At 35.8% G+C, this 22,130-nt stretch overlaps 1 protein-coding gene across 3 annotated transcripts in view; it reads right to left on the bottom strand.

The window, feature by feature from the left end:
• kst (spectrin beta chain, non-erythrocytic 5 kst) overlaps positions 1–22,130 on the bottom strand; it is a 593,342-nt gene that overhangs the window by 445,431 nt on the left and 125,781 nt on the right. For all 3 annotated transcript variants that reach the window (XM_090376665.1, XM_090376667.1, XM_090376666.1), the window contains exons 4-6: positions 20,639–20,755; positions 6,919–6,995; positions 5,842–6,038 (exon numbers count right to left, since the gene is read on the bottom strand). In XM_090376665.1, the coding sequence (XP_090232791.1) occupies positions 5,842–6,038; positions 6,919–6,995; positions 20,639–20,755 (391 nt within the window). The remainder of the gene's footprint in view (positions 1–5,841; positions 6,039–6,918; positions 6,996–20,638; positions 20,756–22,130) is intronic.

The raw sequence follows: 22,130 nt of genomic DNA, 5'->3' as shown, positions 1-22,130 counted from the left end.
GACATATGAACAACTCCATAATTTTCACATGATCCAATAGCCATCACCCCAAAATCTCCTTAAAAATTGAAATTGAAGAAGATAACACCTTGCCTTTTTAGATTTAAATTTACCAATACAAGGACAACTATTACTAAGATATATAGAAAACCAATAAAGGAAGGATTCTATACTACACTACACTCCCATCCAATTACTCCCAGGAACCAAAACAGATATTTTAATTAAAAGGATTCATTGTGAAAGCTTCTCACCTTAACAAAGGTCAAGCCCTCCAAAATGAAATAAAATATACACATATACCTCTTCAAGGACTGCTGAAAGGGTGGTAAATATATTATCTCCTATTATTGTTAAAACTAAGGTTTGGGAAAATTTTCGTGTCCATGAGTGGAAAGCAGGATCCAGTTTTGTTATGCCAGATTTGTGTTCTTTGGCTCTCATACGCAATCTGTGTTTACTCTGTTCAACGTAAGAGCTATTAAAATTCCCACACTACAGTTTGTAAATTGGAGCTTTAGTCACTAGAGTCCTAGATTTAGGATAAATAAGAGGACAGGGTTTTTAAGAGATTTTTTAGTGTTTTTGTTCCTGAAAATACACTTTCTGGTAATTTTGTTGTTTGTTCACTTATTGAGAGTGCATAAGGAATGTATATAAATTAGGTGTTGTAATTATATATAATAAAGTCCTATATAATTGCAACAACACCTAATTTTTATATATATTCCTTATGTATCCTCATTTAGGTTCTAAATTGCCCTTAGGAAATCTAGAATCTAACTTTGGATTGGCAAAATCTAGAAAGCTTCAGGTTCTAAAATTTAGAACCTGGAGATCTTTACCTAATCCTAGTTAATTCCAGCCAAACAGTATTTAATCCTTAATGGTTCATATTACTTTTTTTTAGCCAATTAAATAACAGTGATGCCTAGATCCAGAGAACTAAGTCAAGCATATACAGGGTGTTTCAGTTAAACGTTTCAGAACTTCTAAGAGGGGTAGGGTACATCCTGACAACTCGAAATCATATAGCAATGTGGGGTCGGAAATGCTTTCCTGAAGCGGTGTTGTACACAGAAGCACCATAAAGAAAAGAGACCATAAGTGAGAAATCGTTTTAATAATACATGAAAAGAAGCAAAAGGTACATGGATTAAAGTAAGTGTTCGAAGTTTCTTCCACGGGCTACAATGCACGCCTCACATCTCCAACGCATGGACATCCGAACATTCTGGAATACTCCAGGCGAATTTCGAATTTCTTCGGCAGCTACTGCGAATCTTGCAACCAGCTCCTCAGCATTGTCAACAGGGGTGTCATAAACTAGCGATTTCATATGACCGTGAAAATTCCTTCACAAGGGAAGGAATTTTCAACACGCATAATGACCATATCTGGGCGGTCGAGAACCCGCATGCAATACGACGTCGTGCAGCACAGATTCGATTTTCGGTCAATGTATGGGCTGGTATTATGGGAGATCACTTCATCGGACCTTACCTGTTACCGTGTCGTTTAACCGGACCTATCTACTTGATCTTTCTGCAGCAAGTATTGCCACAACTTTTGAGAGATGAACAGATTTCTGCATCGACACAACAGACAATGTGGTTCCAACACGATGGAGCCCCTGCCCGTTATAGCGGAGATGTTCGTAACTACCTGGATGTCACATTTGGTCAACAGTGGATCGGACGTGGTGGTCCCGTGCATTGGCCTGCTCAGTCACCCGACCTATCATGTCTTGATTTTTATTTCTGGGGTCATATGAAATCGCTAGTTTATGACACCCCTGTTGACAATGCTGAGGAGCTGGTTGCAAGATTCGCAGTAGCTGCCGAAGAAATTCGAAATTCGCCTGGAGTATTCCAGAATGTTCGGATGTCCATGCGTTGGAGATGTGAGGCGTGCATTGTAGCCCGTGGAAGAAACTTCGAACACTTACTTTAATCCATGTACCTTTTGCTTCTTTTCATGTATTATTAAAACGATTTCTCACTTACGGTCTCTTTTCTTTATGGTGCTTCTGTGTACAACACCGCTTCAGGAAAGCATTTCCGACCCCACATTGCTATATGATTTCGAGTTGTCAGGATGTACCCTACCCCTCTTAAAAGTTCTGAAACGTTTAACTGAAACACCCTGTATAGCTGTAACTATATAAAAAAAAATGCTTACCAGTTTGGTCTTTTGGTGTTTTTGTGATGTAAAAATAAGATTACAAGTGATTTACCTTAAGATTAGCTCTAGTAAATATTTTTAACAACCTTTTTAGTATTAGATTAAATTAAAGATTAAATATAAAAATCAAGTTTAAAATTACAGTACCTGACAACTTTGTTTAAATTAAAGAATAATAATAAAATTAAAGAAGTTAGTAAAAAATATAATAAGTATAATTAATGGGTTAACCAACTTAGTTTTAACTCTGCAGTCACTGAAGAAGTGGAGGAGAAAACATCTGAAAAACACATGATTTTTAGTCTCTGTTAGTAACAAATAGATTCTAAACTTCACATGGGTGGAATGCATTCATTAAGTATTTTAATATAGATAACCTATGCAGTATGCCATTCAAACATTATATTAGAACTATAAACTGTTCTAGATCCAAAAAAAAAATTGATTGTAACTTGTGAAATTAAGTTTTAACATAGCATTTATGGTGTGAATAGCAGTAAAGCTTAATAGACGGTACTCACCTTGACTGAATTGCTTATTTACATGAAGTTGGGGTGGAAATGAAGTTTAGGTTGAAGTTTAAAATAAATTAAAATAAGTTGAAATAAGTTAATTGAATGAATACGGAATTGTTAAAATTTGCTCAAGGAAGTAGAAGTGCACTACTTAGTCCCTGGTTGTCATTTGAAAAATTGAAATTTAAAATAATATGAAATAAGCAAGGCCAATAGTCACACTAGAGACTTTCGTATTAAACGTCATCGGTTGGCAGTGATAAGAAAGGAAGGAAGGAAACTGTGTATTTAAAGGATTTATATGTTCCCATAATGCATTTTGCGACATGTGAGAATCTTATGTGCGTAAGATTCCAGACAGGGGAGAGGTTGGTAGGTAGTTTTGTATTTAGGACGTTAAGTTTAGTATTATGGCGACACCATTCTATGACAAGTGCTTCATGTTGGAAGATTTTGTAACTGGATCTTAATTTAATAAATGTAATGACTAAATCGACTAGGGGGTTGTGGTTATGAGAATGTACTGTTGTGTAAGTTCGGTGCTGGTTTGATTAGTTCCGAAGCTGTTGTAATGGTAATAAGCACGTGTATTGGAAGTTTTGGTGGAATCGTATTTTGTGGTAGTGCTCCCGATGTAGCATGCGTTACAACCGGGTTGGCATTTAATTAAATATATTATGTTATTGATGTCGCTTATTGGATATTTGTGTGTCTCTTTATATGTATTAAACATAGTCCCTAATTTATTGTATGAAGAAAATGTTAATGTGATATCTGTGTTTGCGAACACTTGGCGGAACTGTCTGGCGAGACTGCTGTGATAGGATAAAATAATATGTGTGTTCTGTTTGTTCTTATGATTACGCAGGTTATTGACATTATTCCTTGTAACAGAAATTTGTGTGTTGAATTAATTGTAACAGATATTTCTTGCCTGTGAATTTCTTTGTGAGATATTGTAATTTGGTGGATAAGTCGTCTTGTGAAGAACTGAACTTTACGGCACTGTGGATTTGATTGTAAAGAACGGACTTTTTAGATTTTCAAAATTTAAGGTCAGCAACACCAACCAAGCTTTTGAACAAATAAATTCTTTTATAATTTCTTGGCCTCCTTTGATGTTGTTTCTTTATACACCAATGTACATTTACCCTTTACATTACAAGCCTTACGTGAACCCCTAATGTACAACAACACTTTAGCTAATCGCATCTCCCTTAACATTAATAGTATCTTAGAACTCACCTCGATGTTACTCGAAGCTAGACACTTCTGTTTTCAAAACCAAATATTTGGACAAACATTTGGCCTTCCCATGGGGTTAGGAATTTCAGCTCCCTTATCAGAAATCTACTTAGCTGCTATCAAAAACCGAGTACTTCAACCTTTCCTTCCTGGTATTAAACTTTACATGCGGTATGCAGATGACATATTATGGGCTGAAAAGTGGCAACTGAAGTTTAACATCGACAAATGCAAAGTACTGCATAAGGGTAGCAGTAACCCCAGAGAATGTACCACTATGTGGTGTTACACTCAGAGGTGGAGAATGAAAGAGACCTGGGGGTAATTGTGCAGTCAGATATGAAGTTTTCTGAGCAGTGCAGACAGGCTGCCAGAGTAGATCATAGGGGTCTTGTCAATGATATACAGGAATTTTGCGAGCAGATATAAGGAGGTGATTATCCCTTTGTATAAGGCAATGGTCAGGCCACACCTTGAGTACTGCATACAGTTCTGGAAGCCTCATTTTAGGAAGGATGTAGATTTGCTAGAACGAGTACAGAGAAGGGCAACATGACTCATAAAGGGAACAAATGGGTGCTCTTTTGAAGAAAGGCTTAAGTTCTGCAAATTGCAGCTTCTGGAGACTATGCACCTACAAGGTGATCCGATTGAGGTATATAAGTCCTTGAATGGATTGAGCAGGCTCAATGCTGATGGGAGTCTTCCTCTTACTCAGATTACAAACCTGAGAAGGCATAGATTCAAACTGAGGAAAGACAGTTGTAGAATAGATGTAAGGAAGTTTGCCTTTAGCCAGCGGGTAGTTGATTGCTGGAACAAACTTCCATCTGTTGTTGTGGAAGTTGATAGCTTAAACAAATTCAAGGCAGAACTAGACAAACATTTGGAATGAATGGATCAGTGAAATGGGAAGGGGGTTTTTTTGGCTGATGTTGTATAAGCTTGCTTCCTTGCATCATGTGCCTCTACTAATGCTAATGCTAATATCCCTCAGTTGGCATAAAAAGCTGAGTAGCTTGATGATAACATACTTGAAAGCTTCCCATTTAGAATTTGCAGTTGGTAATGTCATCAGTTAGGTCCCACTGAAAACAATTTAATAAGTAAGATCATTATAGTCACCTTTACAAAATCAAAATCTTTTCACTTCCTTTGACGGTAGTTATATCTTTAACTAAATCTCACTTTACACTTTAACTAAATGTAAAGTGTAATATACAAATTAAATGTACAAATGCAAGTACAATGCAAACAGCTAGTGACCAATAGAATCTCTTACATGGTCACATCTTCATTGTGCCAAATATTTTTGTGGAGTGGGGACAAGGACTGCATATGTACCCACAAGTCACTAAGTTTGAATAGTGGTGTTTTTCCACTAAAATATTCCCTAAAAAAAAAAAAAAAAATGAACAGATTTAATCTAGTGATGAATGTTTAAGAATGCTAATAGTCGTAGCATCCCACTGGTACAAACAGAAAAATAAATTGCCAAATTGAGCATTTTAAGAATTTAAGAATTAAGCATTTTAATAGCTAAAAATAAATTGAATCTAAAAGGACTTGAATCATGAGTAAAAAAAGTGCAAAAGCTACCAGAGCCAGCCCCTCCACCTCACCATTTACAAAACATTTTTAAAATTATCAGATTCATTTTAATTAGTTTATGGCATGAGAAAGTGACTTATTGTTTTCAAACTTACTTTTTTTTTTTTTTGTGAAAGTTAGTTTGCTTTCAAACTAATATGATTAGTTTTTTAAAAAAAATTTATAAATGGTACATAAAGATATCAATGACTTTTAATGAAAAATGCAAATTCCAGTGGTACTGTTTTCCTTTCAACTGAAAAATATAATAATAATAAATATCAATCAAAAAAATAAATAATTCTACCTTCTGCATCCAAAAGCCTTGGAATTCCTAGTTCCCTTTGTGCAATATCAAAAGCATTATTGAGGTTCTGGATATGATTGTGAGGTGTAAGGGCTCCATAGTCAATTACATCAGGTCGGTGTGAATGAATAAGGGCATTGAACCCCAATCCACTCCTCCAGCTGCCTGAAAAATCCTGGATATTGACCCCTGGATAACTACATAAAAATAACAATTTTACAAATTGATTTCAGTCCAATTTAACAATAAAATTCCTGACTAATAACAATACAAAATATTGAAACTATGAATATAAATCAAGATATGACAGAAATAGTTCAGTCAGTACAAGGATGTGTTGCAATTATTCCAAAGTAGTTTAACTGCATTAAACAATGTAGAGACTGAATTATTACATACATATATATTTAGACTTTTAAGTCAAGGAAAATAGTAGTAGCAGCAGTCATAGAATAATAGGAAAGCCGTATATTGCAATCAAGTGTATTGCAATTCCACAGTAGGCATTAGTAATAGATTGGAGAATTATAAGGAAATCTTATCTGTTCAAACCTATACAGATTACAACAAAATTACTTTACATTTCACTACTTCTTGCCTCCATTACTCAATTCTTTATTCTCTTTACTTTGGAAACTCAAATTTTGCAACATCTCTGCTTTCTATTTCTTCTCTTCAGACAAGTCACAATTAGATGTTTGTTATTATTTTCAGAAAAATATATTACTTAATATGTATTAAGATATTCTAAGCACTTAACACACATCGCTGGATGTGCGCTTACTGCTAAGAAAACCAAGCTAATACATACCAGAATTTCAAATCATGAACTGTCATTTTAAAATAAATAGTTCTATACCCTTGTTTTTGGAAAGTAGCTAAGACTTTCCAAAAACAAGGGTATAGAACTATTTTTTTTTTTTTTTTGTTTTTTTGTTTTTTTTGAATAGTTCGTTAAGCAACTTCATCTCTAAAGATCTGTACAAATTAGCATAAATATTCACGTGAATGAAAGCACAAAATATGCAAAAGAAATTTAATCACTTCACCTTTCTCATGTAAATATTCTATACCTACCCAGCGGTCTTTCTTTGGCACCACAGAAGTAGAGCATCCTTAGCAGATTTCTTCTCACTACTTTCATCATCTTCATTCTATGACAAAAAATAATACATTCATAAATATTATAAAACTGTCCAATCTTTAACTTAAAATATAACTAGTAAAAAAGTCAAAAAATTGAAAGTTTCTTCTTACTATACAATTCAATTTTACAGACTGCTGAGGAACGAGTTCATTCACTGCTGGCCACCATGTATACAACACACAGTTAAAATAGTAGATTCCTTTCCACCATAACATCTTCAAACAATGTTAATTTTGTGCTTTAATTTGAATGAACGTAACAGAATAAGAACACTGTTCTAGTTAATAAGCTTACTCTTTAAAAATAAAAGCATTTATTATACTAATTATTCTGATGTAGTTTCTGTTATATGATCATAACTAATTACAAATTCAAGCACATTTGTAATTAATCGTGGCATCCAAAAGTCAAAACCAATAAGAACTGATGTATAATGTTTGCATGAATTGAATAAACATTTAATAAAAAAATATATTTAATATCTTATTTTTGTTGCCAAATATTAGCATTTTATTTGTTAACATTTCCCACTTTAAGCACTGACTAACATCAATAATAATCACCATGTCTACAATCTGAGATCAAGCAGCCCAAAAAAAACTAGTCATTTTCAAATAATAATAATAAGGAATTTAAACAATCAGGTTGGTTAAAATACCTAATTTATTCTTCAATGAATTTGCAACACAAGCATATGCATTAAATTATGGTCTATTTCAATCCCTTAATCACATTTGACAACTCACAACAACTAGTATAAAGAGAAACTAAATAATTAATCAGTTGTAACATGATAATCTTATAAGCTATATGTCATATATCAGATAATTAAATATCAATAATAAAAAAATTAACTCACAGCCTCATTTACTGAGCATCCTCACTATGGTACACTGGAATGAAATTATCTTAAAACATAACTAGTAAAAAAAAGTAAAACTAAATATTTATATGGAACAACTATTAAATAGTTTTGTGGAATACTTTTCCCTAATTATCACTATATTTCTCTCATTATTCTATTCCTTTTTGTGATATCCCTATCATTAACAATGATTTTGAACTCAGGCCAACTTTTGAACACCATAATTAATTACAGATGTGTTTGAACTTGTAACTGGAAATAACCCCAACCCATACACAAACAATCCAATATCCCAATTTTTTTTTTTTTTTTTTTTGTTAAATCAAGATTTTGGTTTTCTGTCAAGGTTCTTTTGTCTTGCTGGTTTCACAAGAATTAACCAAATGATCTTTAAATCCAGTAAGTTTAGGCTTAAAAATCAATTCAATAGTTTTTAATAATATTATGAAAATAATATTAAGTAAACACATAATATTATACATATGACCTAGAAAATATGGTAAAATATGAAAATTCAAAAAATCAATTTTTAAATGATTGGAACCCTTATTAACTATTATTTTATTCCATACAGCAATACTCAAATATTATAAAACCTTGATGTTTTTGTGTTCATTCACCTGTACCATAACACTTTCAAGTCTTCTTTAACTAGTCTAACCAGCTTTTTAAAATAGCCAGTACAAACTGCCTGTTGTCCTTGAAACACAGTGTCCTACATTTCAAGATTTTTTTGAGATACCAAACAAACATGTTATTTTCCATACACAAAATGTCAGAAGGCTTAAACAGTAAAATACTACATCAAAAGAAAAGGGACCCCCACTTTTCTTTCACCACCGACCTTTTCTTTTCTTTGCAGATTTTGTCATTTAAACTTTTTAAATCCAGAAGTTTTGGTTGACATGAACCTGTACTACAGTAACATAATCAGAAGATAAATTTCATACTTATACATGATAAAAATAGTGATATACAAACATTCAAATTATGGTTGAGACATGATCCAATATTTATAAAAACAAACTACTTTTACCTTTGAGAATTCTATAGTATGAACCAAAATTCCTGCCAGATTTTAAGAGCCAAAAAAACGGTTTATTTACACTTATGTGTTGTATAAAAATAAACATATAAAAAACAAAAAACAAACTGGCTATAGTCTTAAATATGCCATTAAAGAAACAGGAGATCAAAGATTCCAATACAGCCAATGCACTAACATTAGTTGGCTTTTCATTAATATTGTATATTCTTATCCATGAAATATATGCCTCTTTGCTGCACTGCTAATAACAGTAATTTTGTTACCATGTGGCATTTCATGAGTGATACATTCTATGAACAGACTAAGATATTTTCATCAATATCTGAAGATTGGGAAGTTGCTTGAAATTAGCCCCAAGGTAACTCAAATTATGAAGTGCTTGTGCATTGTGTCTGTAAAATGCCTGTGTCTGAGATCAGTTTGCCGTATTTACTGGACAAAAAAATAAAGAAATTTTCTGTTTATACTCCAAGACACCAATATTGACCAGAGCAATTTACAACTGCCAAACATGGCAGTTGTAAATTGCTCTGGTCTATTATAAATTACCCTATTTTGAAAAGGTGTCAATAAATAAATTCCTCATTATTAACCGAATTCAAACTTGAGTTTCCAAATGAGTGATAAATAATGCACCCACTATTCAGCCATGGAAACGGTATCTGCAGAACAGTGTACCTCAAGATTACTTTATGCTCATACAGTGAAACCTCTATATGGACCATCTCCTCAATGAGACTACCTTTACAAAAGACAAATATCTTTTAGAATGGTTTTAAATACGTGTCCTCTGCATTAAAACTGTATTCTCTAAGGCAAACACTCTCTGCCCAGATTGCGACCATTAATCCTGTTGTTTTGCAGCCAGTGTATTCCACAGATTTCTATGAATCTGTATTTCTCTAAGATAACCATTGTCTTACCTGACCTGGGCCATTAATCCTGTTGTTTGGCAGCCAGTATTTTTCACAGATTTCTATGAATCTGGAGTTTCTGAAATAATCGTATAAATATTGATACCAAATAGGTATTTCATTCATTTATTTCTTAATTGTCCATTTTTGAATATAGACATAATGGCAGAAAAATGCAAAATGAAAATTATAAATTTAGAAACATGAGTGAAAGTTACAGAAGATATAGCAAATGATTTATCACAAAAACAGATGACAGAAAAGTATAATTATGGAAAAATGCAAATTCAAAAATTTTACAAGAAAAAAATAACATTAAATAAAAGTGGATTCGGAATACAAATAAAAATATTCAATGAGAAACATATCAACTATATCAAGAAATTAATGAATTAACACTTGACTGGTTTGATGGTACACGTGCTAGAAGAAAATTCCAGTAAGCAGTCCAGAAAAAAAGCTTTGAATTTTGAACTACAAGAAAAAGTTTTGAATTTTGCAAAAAAGCTTTAAAAAAGGACAATTTCTGCTAGCAATGGATGACTTAGAAAATTTTGACAGAAATAACATTGTTTTGAAGACTCTGTGTGGTGAAAGTGCATCTGTGAATGAAAATTATGTGGAACAGTAGATTTTGCATTTTCCATCTTTAACACAGATGAAAACTAGCCTCTTTATTGTGCTCTGCCAAGTAAATTGTTAGCATTTATGGTTCTAATTCTTTTGGTTATAAAAAAGGAAAAAAAGCGACAATTTTCTGTCTCTAAATTCTTCAGGACAAAAAAAGAACAACAAATGATAATTAATACTGTGGGCTGTGACCAAAATGTTGTAAAAACATGAATATGGCATCCATGAATTTTGATTGGTATGCCAACAAAAAAAAAAAAAAAAGTGTGGATGACAAAAGCACTATTTTTTCTGAAACAAAAATAGGAAGATCTTACTATTATCAGATAATGCTCCATTTCATCCCAAAAATTTGAATTTAAGTAATATCAATTTATTTTTCTTCCTGCTAATACATCATGTGTTTGTTAACCACTAAACCAAGGGATCATTCAATCATTTTAAACTGTTCTACTGCCGATGTATTTTACCTACATTAATAGCAAATGTGGACACAGCATGAAATGTCAAAGATTTAGTGAAAAAAAAAAAAAAAAAAATTTTACTAATAGATGTTGAATACATAAAATTGGCCTGGAAAATACTACACAAAATTGTTTTAATAAATGTGGAATTAACTGTGATATCAACATGGAGGTTGATCTTAGAACTGATTTTATAGAAGTACAAAAAGAAATAGTGCAACCTGGACAGCAAATAAATGTAAATATCAATACAGAATTTGAAGAAGATTCATTCACATATGAAAATTACAGTTATTTATGATTCTGCTAGAAACATTAACAACAATGACAATTTATGTGAAAATATGAATACAAACAATGAATCAGACGTTGAAGAAATTAAAATTCCAATAGAAGAAAGTCAAGCCTGGATGAAACATTTTAAGGGCCTTCTGAAAGAGTTATTTGGTTTTTAGGAGCATTAGCAACTAAGGCCATATTGCTCCGAGGATATGAGGTGGTCATTCCCTGACCTTTCCGTATTTGGTGATCACGGGCTCGAACCCCGGTCTAATCAAGAAGCGTGTGCTACACACTGCCGCTCCTGCCCACCTGGCTACGGAGGCGACCCTTCTGAAAGAGGAACAGGAAGAAATACATAGAGGGAGATACAGGCGGTGATCTGAAGGTAGCCAGCAGATCCTATTTTGGAAGATGAGGAACAAGATGCCTTGGCAAGGTCAAGGAATGGAAAGATAGATGGCCCAGGAAAAGTGTCCATGGAGTTATCGAAGTATGGAGGTGTCCAACTGATAAAGATAATAACAAGAATTATTAAAACATTAAATCAGGTTTTAGAAGGAGATGCGACTCCTGATGATTGGTACGACCTCTTTCACTAAGAAGGGCAATGAAAGCAATCCTTCAATTACAGAGGCATTAGTGTGTGATGGCCTCCATGAGTAGGTTATTGTATAAAATTATAACTACGAAGTTAGAGAAGAGCACTGCTTCCAGTGTGTCAGAAAAACAGGCTGGCTATTAAAGCCAGCCTGTTTTTCTGACACATGAACTTTTTTATGATCTGCCTTAAGGTGAAAATATTATCAATACAGGACTTTCCAACATTAAGTTGGAAAGTCCTGTATTGATAATATTTTCACCTTAAGACAGATCATAAAAAAGAATCACCAAAGGAGAGGAAACACATTTGGTCTTGTGGGTCTTGAAAAGGTCTATGATTCAGTTCCCATTAGTGGACTCTAAGGATCGTTGCAGAGGATGATTGTAAGCAAGTCACTTATCAATTTGATTAAGAGAACATACAGAAGTTACAGAACAGCTGTTAACTGTCAAGGACTGGTATCAGCTGAGTTTGTAATGTCCAAAGGCCGGAGATAAGGAGGTGGGATGTCAAAAACCAATTTAAGATCTACCTTAATGCAGTACTAAAACATTTAAATGCTTTGTGTGGGGCTATGGGAATAGAGATTGGGGACAGCACTCATTCAATATTACTCTCCAATGACCAACTAATTGTTTAAAATCAAGATGACACTGACTTCATGATAAGGAAATTGGTTGATGTTTACAGCATCGGAGGTCTTAAAGTTAATTTTACAAAGACTGAGTATTTGGTGGTTAGTGGAGAAGCTAGAGACTTAGACTTCTTAGTCATCAAAGTCAAGGCAGTAGATCACTTCAAATATTTGAGATCTATTATTCACAAGTTGGGAACATGTGAAAAAGATATAAATGATTGTATTACCTAGGCCTGCACTGTAATGGGCAACTGAATGGTGTATTGTGGAGTCAAAATATTCAACAGGAAACCTAGATGACACTCCAAATGATAGTAGAATTTTTTGACTTATGATGGGAAAGAATGAACGTTGAGTACAAGTCAGAAGAGCTGTGGAGATGGATGGCTTATGATGGAGTCTGTGTGTCTCACCTTCAAAGAGTTCAGAATGAGACCATCATGTAGAGCAGTTTTCCAAACTGTGTTCTGTGAGACGCAAACAAGTTTTCAGTGAAAAGTCATAATTACTAATTTAAAAAAATAAATAAAATAATGAAAATTTTGCATATTTGTAGCGTACATTATAATTTTTATTGTAGCATACATTTTAATTTTATGCATCATTATAATTTTTAACATTATTTTTTTTTGGTTATTAATATACTGGCATAGACTAATAATCAAATAGACTGCGGAACACTTTATTTTGGCGGCTTTTGCACAGAGAAGTATGTGCAGAGGTAAGGACGTCTACGAAAAAGTAGCAATATAGTTATCTAATATGCCATTCATATGCGATATAGCCTGGAGACAATGGTTTAGGGTAGAGGAAGAAGCAAACCGATATCAGTACAGGCACTCCCTGGCTTAGATAATACTCGAATTACGGAAATTCAACTTTGCATAAGTTTTTGCCAGCCAGTGCAAACTTAAAAAAATCGTGGAAATGTATTTTACATCCCGAGGTATCGTGAAATATCATAATGTGAACCCAATAACATTGTTTTTTAGACTAGGGTGCATTTAGGGCTAGAGCCTCAAGCTGCGAACAAATTTGGACTATGTATGTATAAAGTGCTTAAGCATCATAATATACAGTCATTTCTGAATAAACAGAAAATTTTTAAGGCGGCATCGTTTTAGGTTATATCTCATATTGTGAATACCTTCACAACGAGTTGCCACGATTTTGCACTACTTTGAATAAGTAACGCTTCACCTAAGGAGAAGACTAATGTTACTTATTCTCAGATAGGTACCACCACCCAGACGGCACCGTTTCAGGGCTATTTGGCCCATCAAGCATCTCTCATATTGTGGAGTTATATTTCATAACTGTTTTTGCCATCATTGCATCACTTGGGTACCTACCCACTCACTGAAGAAGGGCCAGTTAGCCCTGAAACGGTGCCGTCTGGGTGGTGGTACCTATCTGGCAGCCGAGAAGGAGAAAATAATCCCACACAATTAAATCTGTTCAAACATTTAAGGCTTTGAACTTGAGGCCTCAATCAGATCCCACACAGATGACTTTCAAAAATGTGCAACTTGCAGGCCTGAAGTCTCTTCAGATAATAATATCCCTTGGTGTCTACAGCTACTTTTGTTACCCTCCTTTGTATCCTTTCTGAAAAGATATTCCCAAACCTGCATATGGTATTTAAGATGTGGTCTGACCACCACATATATGGTGGAATAATTACCTGTAACTCTATTGGCAAAACTTCAGTATATCACTGACAGTATCCCATATGCTGCCCAGCGAGCCTTACACTACTGATAGAACATAACAGTGAACTGTATTACAATTCCTAGTACTTTTCATCTTTGGCAGTGTCGAGTGTGCTACTCACCTTCAACTGATAATTTGCCTTTGGGTTACTGTAACCTCAAGCAGAACATTTTATTTGTTAGCATTAAAGCTTAATTGACATTTTTTTTACTATTAGTTGTGAAATTTGTCTAAACTAGTGACCATTGTTAACAACTCTTCCCACATTAATATGATCCGCAAATTGTGATATTAAACAATATAACTATATTTGACTTGTTTTTTTTTTGGACTAATCTTCTATATGTTAAAACTCAATACTGTATTGAGTATTACAGCTCTGATTCATACTATATGTTAAAACGTAAGTAGCAATGCTAATAACTTATCAACAATCAATTAGGTTAAACATAAAAAAAAAAAAAAACAAGTAGAAAAGAAACACATACCTGTAAGAACTTACAATAAATTAAGAATATTTATATACACATCAGAATAAGTGTTCCTTTTCTATTCTTATGTTCAACCTTTATTTTTGTGGAAAAATATAATGGTCAATGTGGAAAAATATAAGTTTTACTATGCATAAAGTCTGACATAGCCAAGTGACATAGGAATGCAGTAGCACATGCTATTTCCCAAGCAATAGATACACATATGTCTGAGATGACCATGGTTCAAGCCCACAACACTACTAAATGCAGTCATTATTGTATTCTTGTCATTGATTAGTTATATACTCCTCTGACCTATACGGCCATGCCGGAACATAAACAGTGTCAAGATATAGTGTCAAGATAAACAGTGTCAGGTCCCGCTAGGTGGCGGAAGTTGACTAACTGAGGAATTATGTGCTCCGCTTTTTACCTTAATTTAGTATGAATTAAAAGTGTTAAACTAGGTGTATTTGATATCAGTGGGTAGCTCTCTTCTCCAGCTTCTGAAACAAGTATGAACAGAAGACTAAAGCATGCAGGTAAATATGATTTCTAAAGATTAAATCTGCGAATACCTGATCGGACATTTTCTAGTTCGTATAAACGCAACGTGTCCGCTTACCGAGGGTAGAGTCTTTCGAAATCACTACAAGGTCATACCTCCTGCTGTACTTCCCCTTAATAGGTGGGCAGAAAGGCTTTAGTAAAGTTACAGTAGCTCACTATACTTCTTTTGCCCTTAGGGAAAGAGCGACCTTAAAAGCTAAAGGGAAACACATGTCTGGATTACAAAATATGGAAAAACAGGGATCAGAAGCAACTGATCAAATATGTAATATATGCCAAAAAGTGAGCAAATGCGCTATTAAATGCAGCGGATGCAAGGCGGTTATTGGAAGATGTTGCTCCTCGGTGGACATAGCTCGACTTAATCGATCTAGAAAGAAGAAATTTCTTTGTCTAACTTGTAAATCCAAGAAAGGGAACGATGGGGGTGAACAGGTAAATAAGCCATCTAAAGAAGAGTCTAGCGAAGGCGAGTCGGGCGATGACGCCTGCAGCGAACGCGAGCCTACGGACTCCTCTCAAGGTATCTGCTCTGGGACACCCGAAGAACCAATTAATGTCATAGGTGACTCGATAACGGAAATACTAGGGTGCGACGCATGTCCAGATGACTGCGAACATCGGAGACTTCTTAGCGGAACCCAAGACACTGAAAAAACGTCAAACTTCGTTGTACAGCGTGTTGCAGAAAGCCCTCATTACAATGGAACTGAGAAAAAACAACACTGCGGCTCGGAACCCTACCCAAGTAATCACGAATATTACTTAACAGAGCTCCTCTCTCCGATGTACAGGGCCCTACGGGAGATCCAAGAGGAGAACAATGAGCTAAGGGAGCAAAACATTAAAATCAGCAAAGGTCAAAAGTTATTAGAAGAAAAACTGAACACACTATTAGCGCAGTTACAACTAATGGATAGAAGAATTGACACTGCTGTACTAGCTATGAAAAAACAAGAAAATAGGGCCCAATACAAGGATGCGGATAGGGCACGAACAGATCAGCATACGCAGACATCCAAATTACAGAGGGATATGAAGGGAAAAGCAAGGAATGATAGGAATAATAACTTTAAAAATGAGGGAGGCGAGTCACTACTGCGTCTAAGAGTGTCAGGATCTGAAATCTCCACTGAGAAAGACTACACGACTAGGCCAGAAACAAGAATAGACCTCGCCAAAGCTAGTCCCCTCTCCCTATCAACCAATGACAACCCCCAGAGCACATTGACGACTGAAATAAATGCTGGGTTTACTAGAGAACCTACCTTTGCGCAGATTGCGGCCATTAGACCGAAGGCACCGCAGCAGAACAAGACGAGTGAATCTGCCCCACTGATACCCTCTCGCACAAATCAATCCATGTTTGAGAACAATCTCGCGGACTATAGGGTTCAAAAAACAAATCAAATCAATGATGAGCACAATAGAACCGAGACCACAACTAAACGTGTTGCGGGACACAGTCAGAGGCTTGCCGATAGATTTAACATATCCTCTGTACAAACCAGAGGAAAGATATTTATCTCAAGACTCAATCCGCAGACAGGTCCAAATCTTATTAAAGAAATGTGCGACAGAGGATTGGGAATTGACGTAGAGGTCAAGCAAATACGCACACGACATCCTGCATATTCCTCTTTCATACTCTCCTGCCCACTAAATAGTGAAGGACGGCTCTTGGACAGAAACATCTGGCCATTAGGAACGCTAGTGAAGACATACAGAGAAAGGGCTGGGAGGCCCACAATTAGGAACAGCACCGCGAACCTACGAAGAGCCCAATAGCAATCAACAGTCAACTTTTCTCTCGCAAAAGACTCGAACCGGATCATTATCTTCTTGCAAAACGTAAGAAGCATATCGAATAAGCTTCACGCACTACAAACCTTACTACTCAACTCGGAGAATGACTGCGTATGCTTAGTTGAAACATGGCTCCATAATAACAGACACCTGGACGCCCTTGCACACTCCTCCGGTTACAACTGCATCGCAAATGGAAGAGAGGGTAAAAGAGGAGGCGGTGTAATGATTCTTTTCAAGAAAGGATTTTCAGTAGTCAAAGAACTCGAGGCGCAATCGGAGAATTTCGAGGCTATCATTGCCATTCTTGGTACAGAAACAAGGAGATTGCAATTAGGCGTAATATACCTACCACCGGAGCACACTAAAGAAAACAGAGCCGAGCTTCTTACGTGGCTCACCTCAAATCTGAGCACGAACACAGACACAATCATAATGGGGGACCTCAATATGCCACTACCAAAACATCGGGAGGCAAAAAGCGAGTTGGACGATACAATGAATGCTTTAAACATGATCCAATTGAAAACACCAGCAACAAGAGGAACTCAGTGCCTAGATCTCATATACTACAATACCCCAGATATAAAGTTGAGGAATAGCTACATGAAATTCACTTCGGATCACCAACCGCTCACGTGCGAAGCCACTTTAAGAAGAATCCGGGACATCCGCCAAACTGGTCCGCATCCAAAAAGCGATACAAAGATAATTTTCTCATCAAAATATATTAAAAGTGACGTCATTCTGAAACATCTGATGGCATATAATTGGCAAAACCTATACCTTTTGGGCACTGATGATGCCTTATCAGCGCTCTCACAATCACTCATGCATATGGCTGAAGAAGGAGCATCTAAGCAAATTAAATTATCAGACAGGGCAAAGCCCTGGTTCAACTCACAGTTGAAAGCAATCTTCAAAAATAAGCAAAAATTGTTCAGGAAATGGAAAAGAACTGGGCATCCAGAGGACCACACCCGGTACAAACATGAAAGAGCACGTTTCACGAAGGGGAAGAAACGGGCACACATAGATATGGCTAAAGCAAAACTAAAAAAAGGCAAAAGAATTGTCAGCAAAAAAAACCTCGCGCATAAAATGACTGAGGCATCCTTTAAGGAATGGACCGAAGCCACTTTCGGAACACCCCTCAAGGAAAACCAAATTGACAGCGAAGCAAACAATAACAGGATACAAGATGTAATCAAGGGGTTTAAGGAGTCTATCAATAGTAATCGGATTGTCACTAACAATGAACATCTAAAGGAAATCAGTATTAGCAGAGACAACTTAAAAAGTGCAATAAACAGCCTCCCAAATAAAGCAACGATTGGGCCAGATAATTTCCCACTATTTATGATCAAAATCTGTAGCTGTTACATCATCGATGTTCTACTACACATATTCCAGAGAATTTTGATGGAGGAGAACTTCCCGAAGCTCTGGAAAAGCTATTTTATAAAACCTATCCCCAAAATAAAAAACCCAAAATCTGTAAAAGACTTCAGACCAATCGCTATCGGATGCTCATTGCAAAAAATCTTTGAAAAAACAATCCTGCACACCATCATTGAGCATTGCTTTAAGCACAGGCCAGAATACCTGCACTCAGTACTTCCGCAGAGATCGACCATCACCAATCTCATGGGGACACTGCTAAGGATCCAGCAAGCACTAAACAGCAAGCAGCAGGTAGACGTAGTCTTTTTAGATGTAGCAGCCGCGTATGATAACATATCCATCCCAGCTCTCATAGTCATTCTGCGGGACTACTTTCACATTACAGGACATGCCCTCCATTTATTAAAGAGCACTCTTCGGCGCAGACAAATTGCGGTGACAAACGAAAACATGTACGCAACGTATGAGGTTGATAAAGGTGTCCCGCAAGGAGGAGTATTGTCTGCCACACTTTTTGCCATAGCCCTCGAACCCTTCTTAGCCCAGAACAAGAAGCACTTCATCACATACGCCGATGATATAAAATTTTTTATTACCTCAGGAGATCAGAAATCAGCTGACTACCACAACCAAGTGGCTAATACTAGAATAAAAGAACTTCAAGAGTACCTAGATTGTATCGGACTGCAGTTGAACGAAAAAAAGACGGCACAAATGACTTTCACAAATAAAATAAAGCCAAACAAAATGGAAATATTTGTGAACGGCATCCTCGTCCAAAAGGCACAGTCACAAGTTGATCTTGGTCTCAAGTGGGACGAAGGCCTGACCTTCCGCCCGCACTTCGCATACATCCGTAACAAAACATACGCGGCGCTTTGGGCAACCAGGCAGGAGCTCACCGGTATTAGAGACCCCGGTCTGATGAAGCAATACATCAACAGATGTGTTACTCCTATTCCCCTATACGCGGCACAAATCTGGTCTTCAGCTGCCGAAAGCAGTATCAAAGCCTTTCTAGGACTCGAATACTGGCTCTTGAGATGGCTGAACAGAATTTCAGCTAAGCCTTTTACCATCTCAAGAGCTATACTATACTCCAATTTAGAGGTCACACCCTGGAGACAAATAATCACGTCAAGGAACATAATGACCCTCGCTCAGCTTTTAACGGGACGACTGGACGCACCGAAAGCCCGAGAGTGGATAAAAATACCCGGCGAAAAACCAAGAAGAGTTGCAGATAAGAAACCACAACTGAAATCGGCATTTACGCAGTTAGATAGCCTCGGAAGATTCTTTCCAGCAAACACCATCCAGCTATTCAACAACCTCAACATCAATCCTGAAAAGCTCTGCAATTGCAAATCCTACAGAAAGGAAGTTCTCAGAAACTCTTACTTGCAAATACAGATGTAAGGATACAGTTTCAGCACCTTGTTCGGCCAGACACGAGCCACTGGGCTTTAGGAAACCCGACCTCATCAAGAAATAGATGTCAGGATTGTCCTACCTACACAACTCTAATCCCACAGAAGAAGACGACTGCTGGAAATTTGAACTTTCAAATTTTTATTTTATTGTATCGCGGTCATTCCTGTTGTTTCAAATGCTGTACGTTGTTTGGCTGTAAATATTTGTGTTTATGTAAATATGGCGAAACTCCCACTTGTGTGTGTTTAAGCAGAAGGTATGCTTCAATTGTCATGGTATTATGTTCTTACCAGTTTACGGTAGTAAAAGCCTTTGCGAGTAATTAATAACTCAAATATTCTATATTCCAGATAATTATAAATCAGATATTATGTATTTCATGTATTTTATAACTGTAACATAGATGTATGTTTTGTAACATAGTTGTATATGTATGTTCACCCTCTAGCCTGTGGCTGTAACCGGGTGTTCTCCTAAGAGAAATAAACTGATGATAATAATAATAATAAAATATAAACATCTTTAGCTAGTGTCCAGATAAGAATTAACATATTAATAACTTTTCTATTCCCAAAACATATCCATATTTTAATTTGAAAGGTGATAATTCAATTGTTATTGATAATTTTAAAAATATCGAAAATTAACAGTTGTGTGAATCATTATTATACTGTGATATTTTCTTTTCAAAATTAAACAAACTGCTGAGTATTTCTCCTTTATGTTTAAACCTAATTTGAAACTAATCTACTAAACTAATAAATATTACTAATAATACTACTGATTCATAATAATGCAAATTAACTCACCACATCAATTTCTATTTCCTGAATCTGAAACCTTAATATAATTGTCCATATGAGACCCAAAATTAACCTAGGATTACCATCGACAATGTCTTCGGCACCTATGCTCTCCAGTCGCACCTATATATAACAGTTTGAATATTAAACTCCTTACTGTAATAACTTCTGCTTTTAATTAAAGTTGTCACATTTTAATCAGGCTTTTTTTTTTTTTTTCATTAAAAATAAATAAATGATCTACCACTTTAAAATGCCACTGTTGTGTATTTGATGTACAGTTCTTAAGTCCAATTCAAAAATTCAATTTTTATATATATATGTAATGTTGGTGTAGATACACCATAGATAACTCTTAAGAAACTACGATGGTAGTTGTTGTTATTTGTTGTTGTTATTTGGTTTTTAGGAGCATTAGCAACTAAGGCCATATTGCTCCGGGAATATGCGGTGGTCATTCCTTGGCCTTTCCGCATCCTCCGTATTTGGTGGTGACAGGCTCGAACCCCGGTCTAATCAAGAAGCGTGTGCTACGCACTGTTGCTCCTTCCCACCTGGCTACGGAGGCGCCCACGATGGTAGTGTGGGAGGCATCATTTGCTCTGTATCTCATATTGTGCTCTTCCTTCACGAGTTGCCATGATATTGCTAATAATAAAGTATCACTACCTCAAATAAGTAACATAAATGGGGGAATATAAATGGAGAGATCCATCTCTATATTTATATTCCCCCCAGGTGTTTTTTTGCATTAGATAAAAAAAAATCCCATTTCACCTATCCATTCCCTTCAATAGTTTGTCTAGTGCTTCCTTGAATTTATTCAAATAACCACAACAATAGCCACAACAATGGATGAAAGCTTGTTCCAGCAATCAACCTAATTTGAAAGGTGACTAATTTTGAGGGCAAACTGAAGGCAAACTTCCACACATCTATTCTGCAACTATCCTTCCTCGATTTGAATTTATATCCCCTCATTTGCATAGTCTAAGCAAGAAGAAGAAGAATCTCATCAGCATTGAGTTAGCTCAAACCATTCAAAGTCTTAAACACCTCAATCAGATCACCTTGCAGGTGCCAGGTCTCCAGATGTTTCAATTTGCAGAATGAAGCCTTTCTTTGGAAGAGCACCCTTTGTTCTCCTCACCAATCTCTTTGCCCTTCTCTCTACATCCTTCCTAAAATTAGGTCTCCAGACCTATAAGTACTTTAGCAAATAGAACTGAAACACAACAACTAAATTCTGTCTAATGACTTTTAAAACTGTTCTTCTTCATGTAAATCTAAACCCCCCCACCAATCTTCTGCTTTCTCATTTGCTATGACACACAGGAGGAATAGGTGGCAAGAGTTTCATAATATTCTTTTTCTTCAACTTCGTGCCAGTTCACAGTTGCTTTGTCTGGGCGTAGTAGTAGTAGTATCAAATTATGCAAGAAAGTAAGCTTATATAAAATTAGCCAAAAAAAAAAAAAAAAAAATACTACACAATTAA

Source organism: Mastigoproctus giganteus, chromosome 6, assembly GCF_048544385.1.
Source record: "Mastigoproctus giganteus isolate SK-2022 chromosome 6, ASM4854438v1, whole genome shotgun sequence".
NCBI lineage: Eukaryota > Metazoa > Arthropoda > Arachnida > Uropygi > Thelyphonidae > Mastigoproctus > Mastigoproctus giganteus.
Note: the sequence above shows the minus strand (reverse complement) of the source record. Positions and strands in the feature narration are given on the sequence as shown.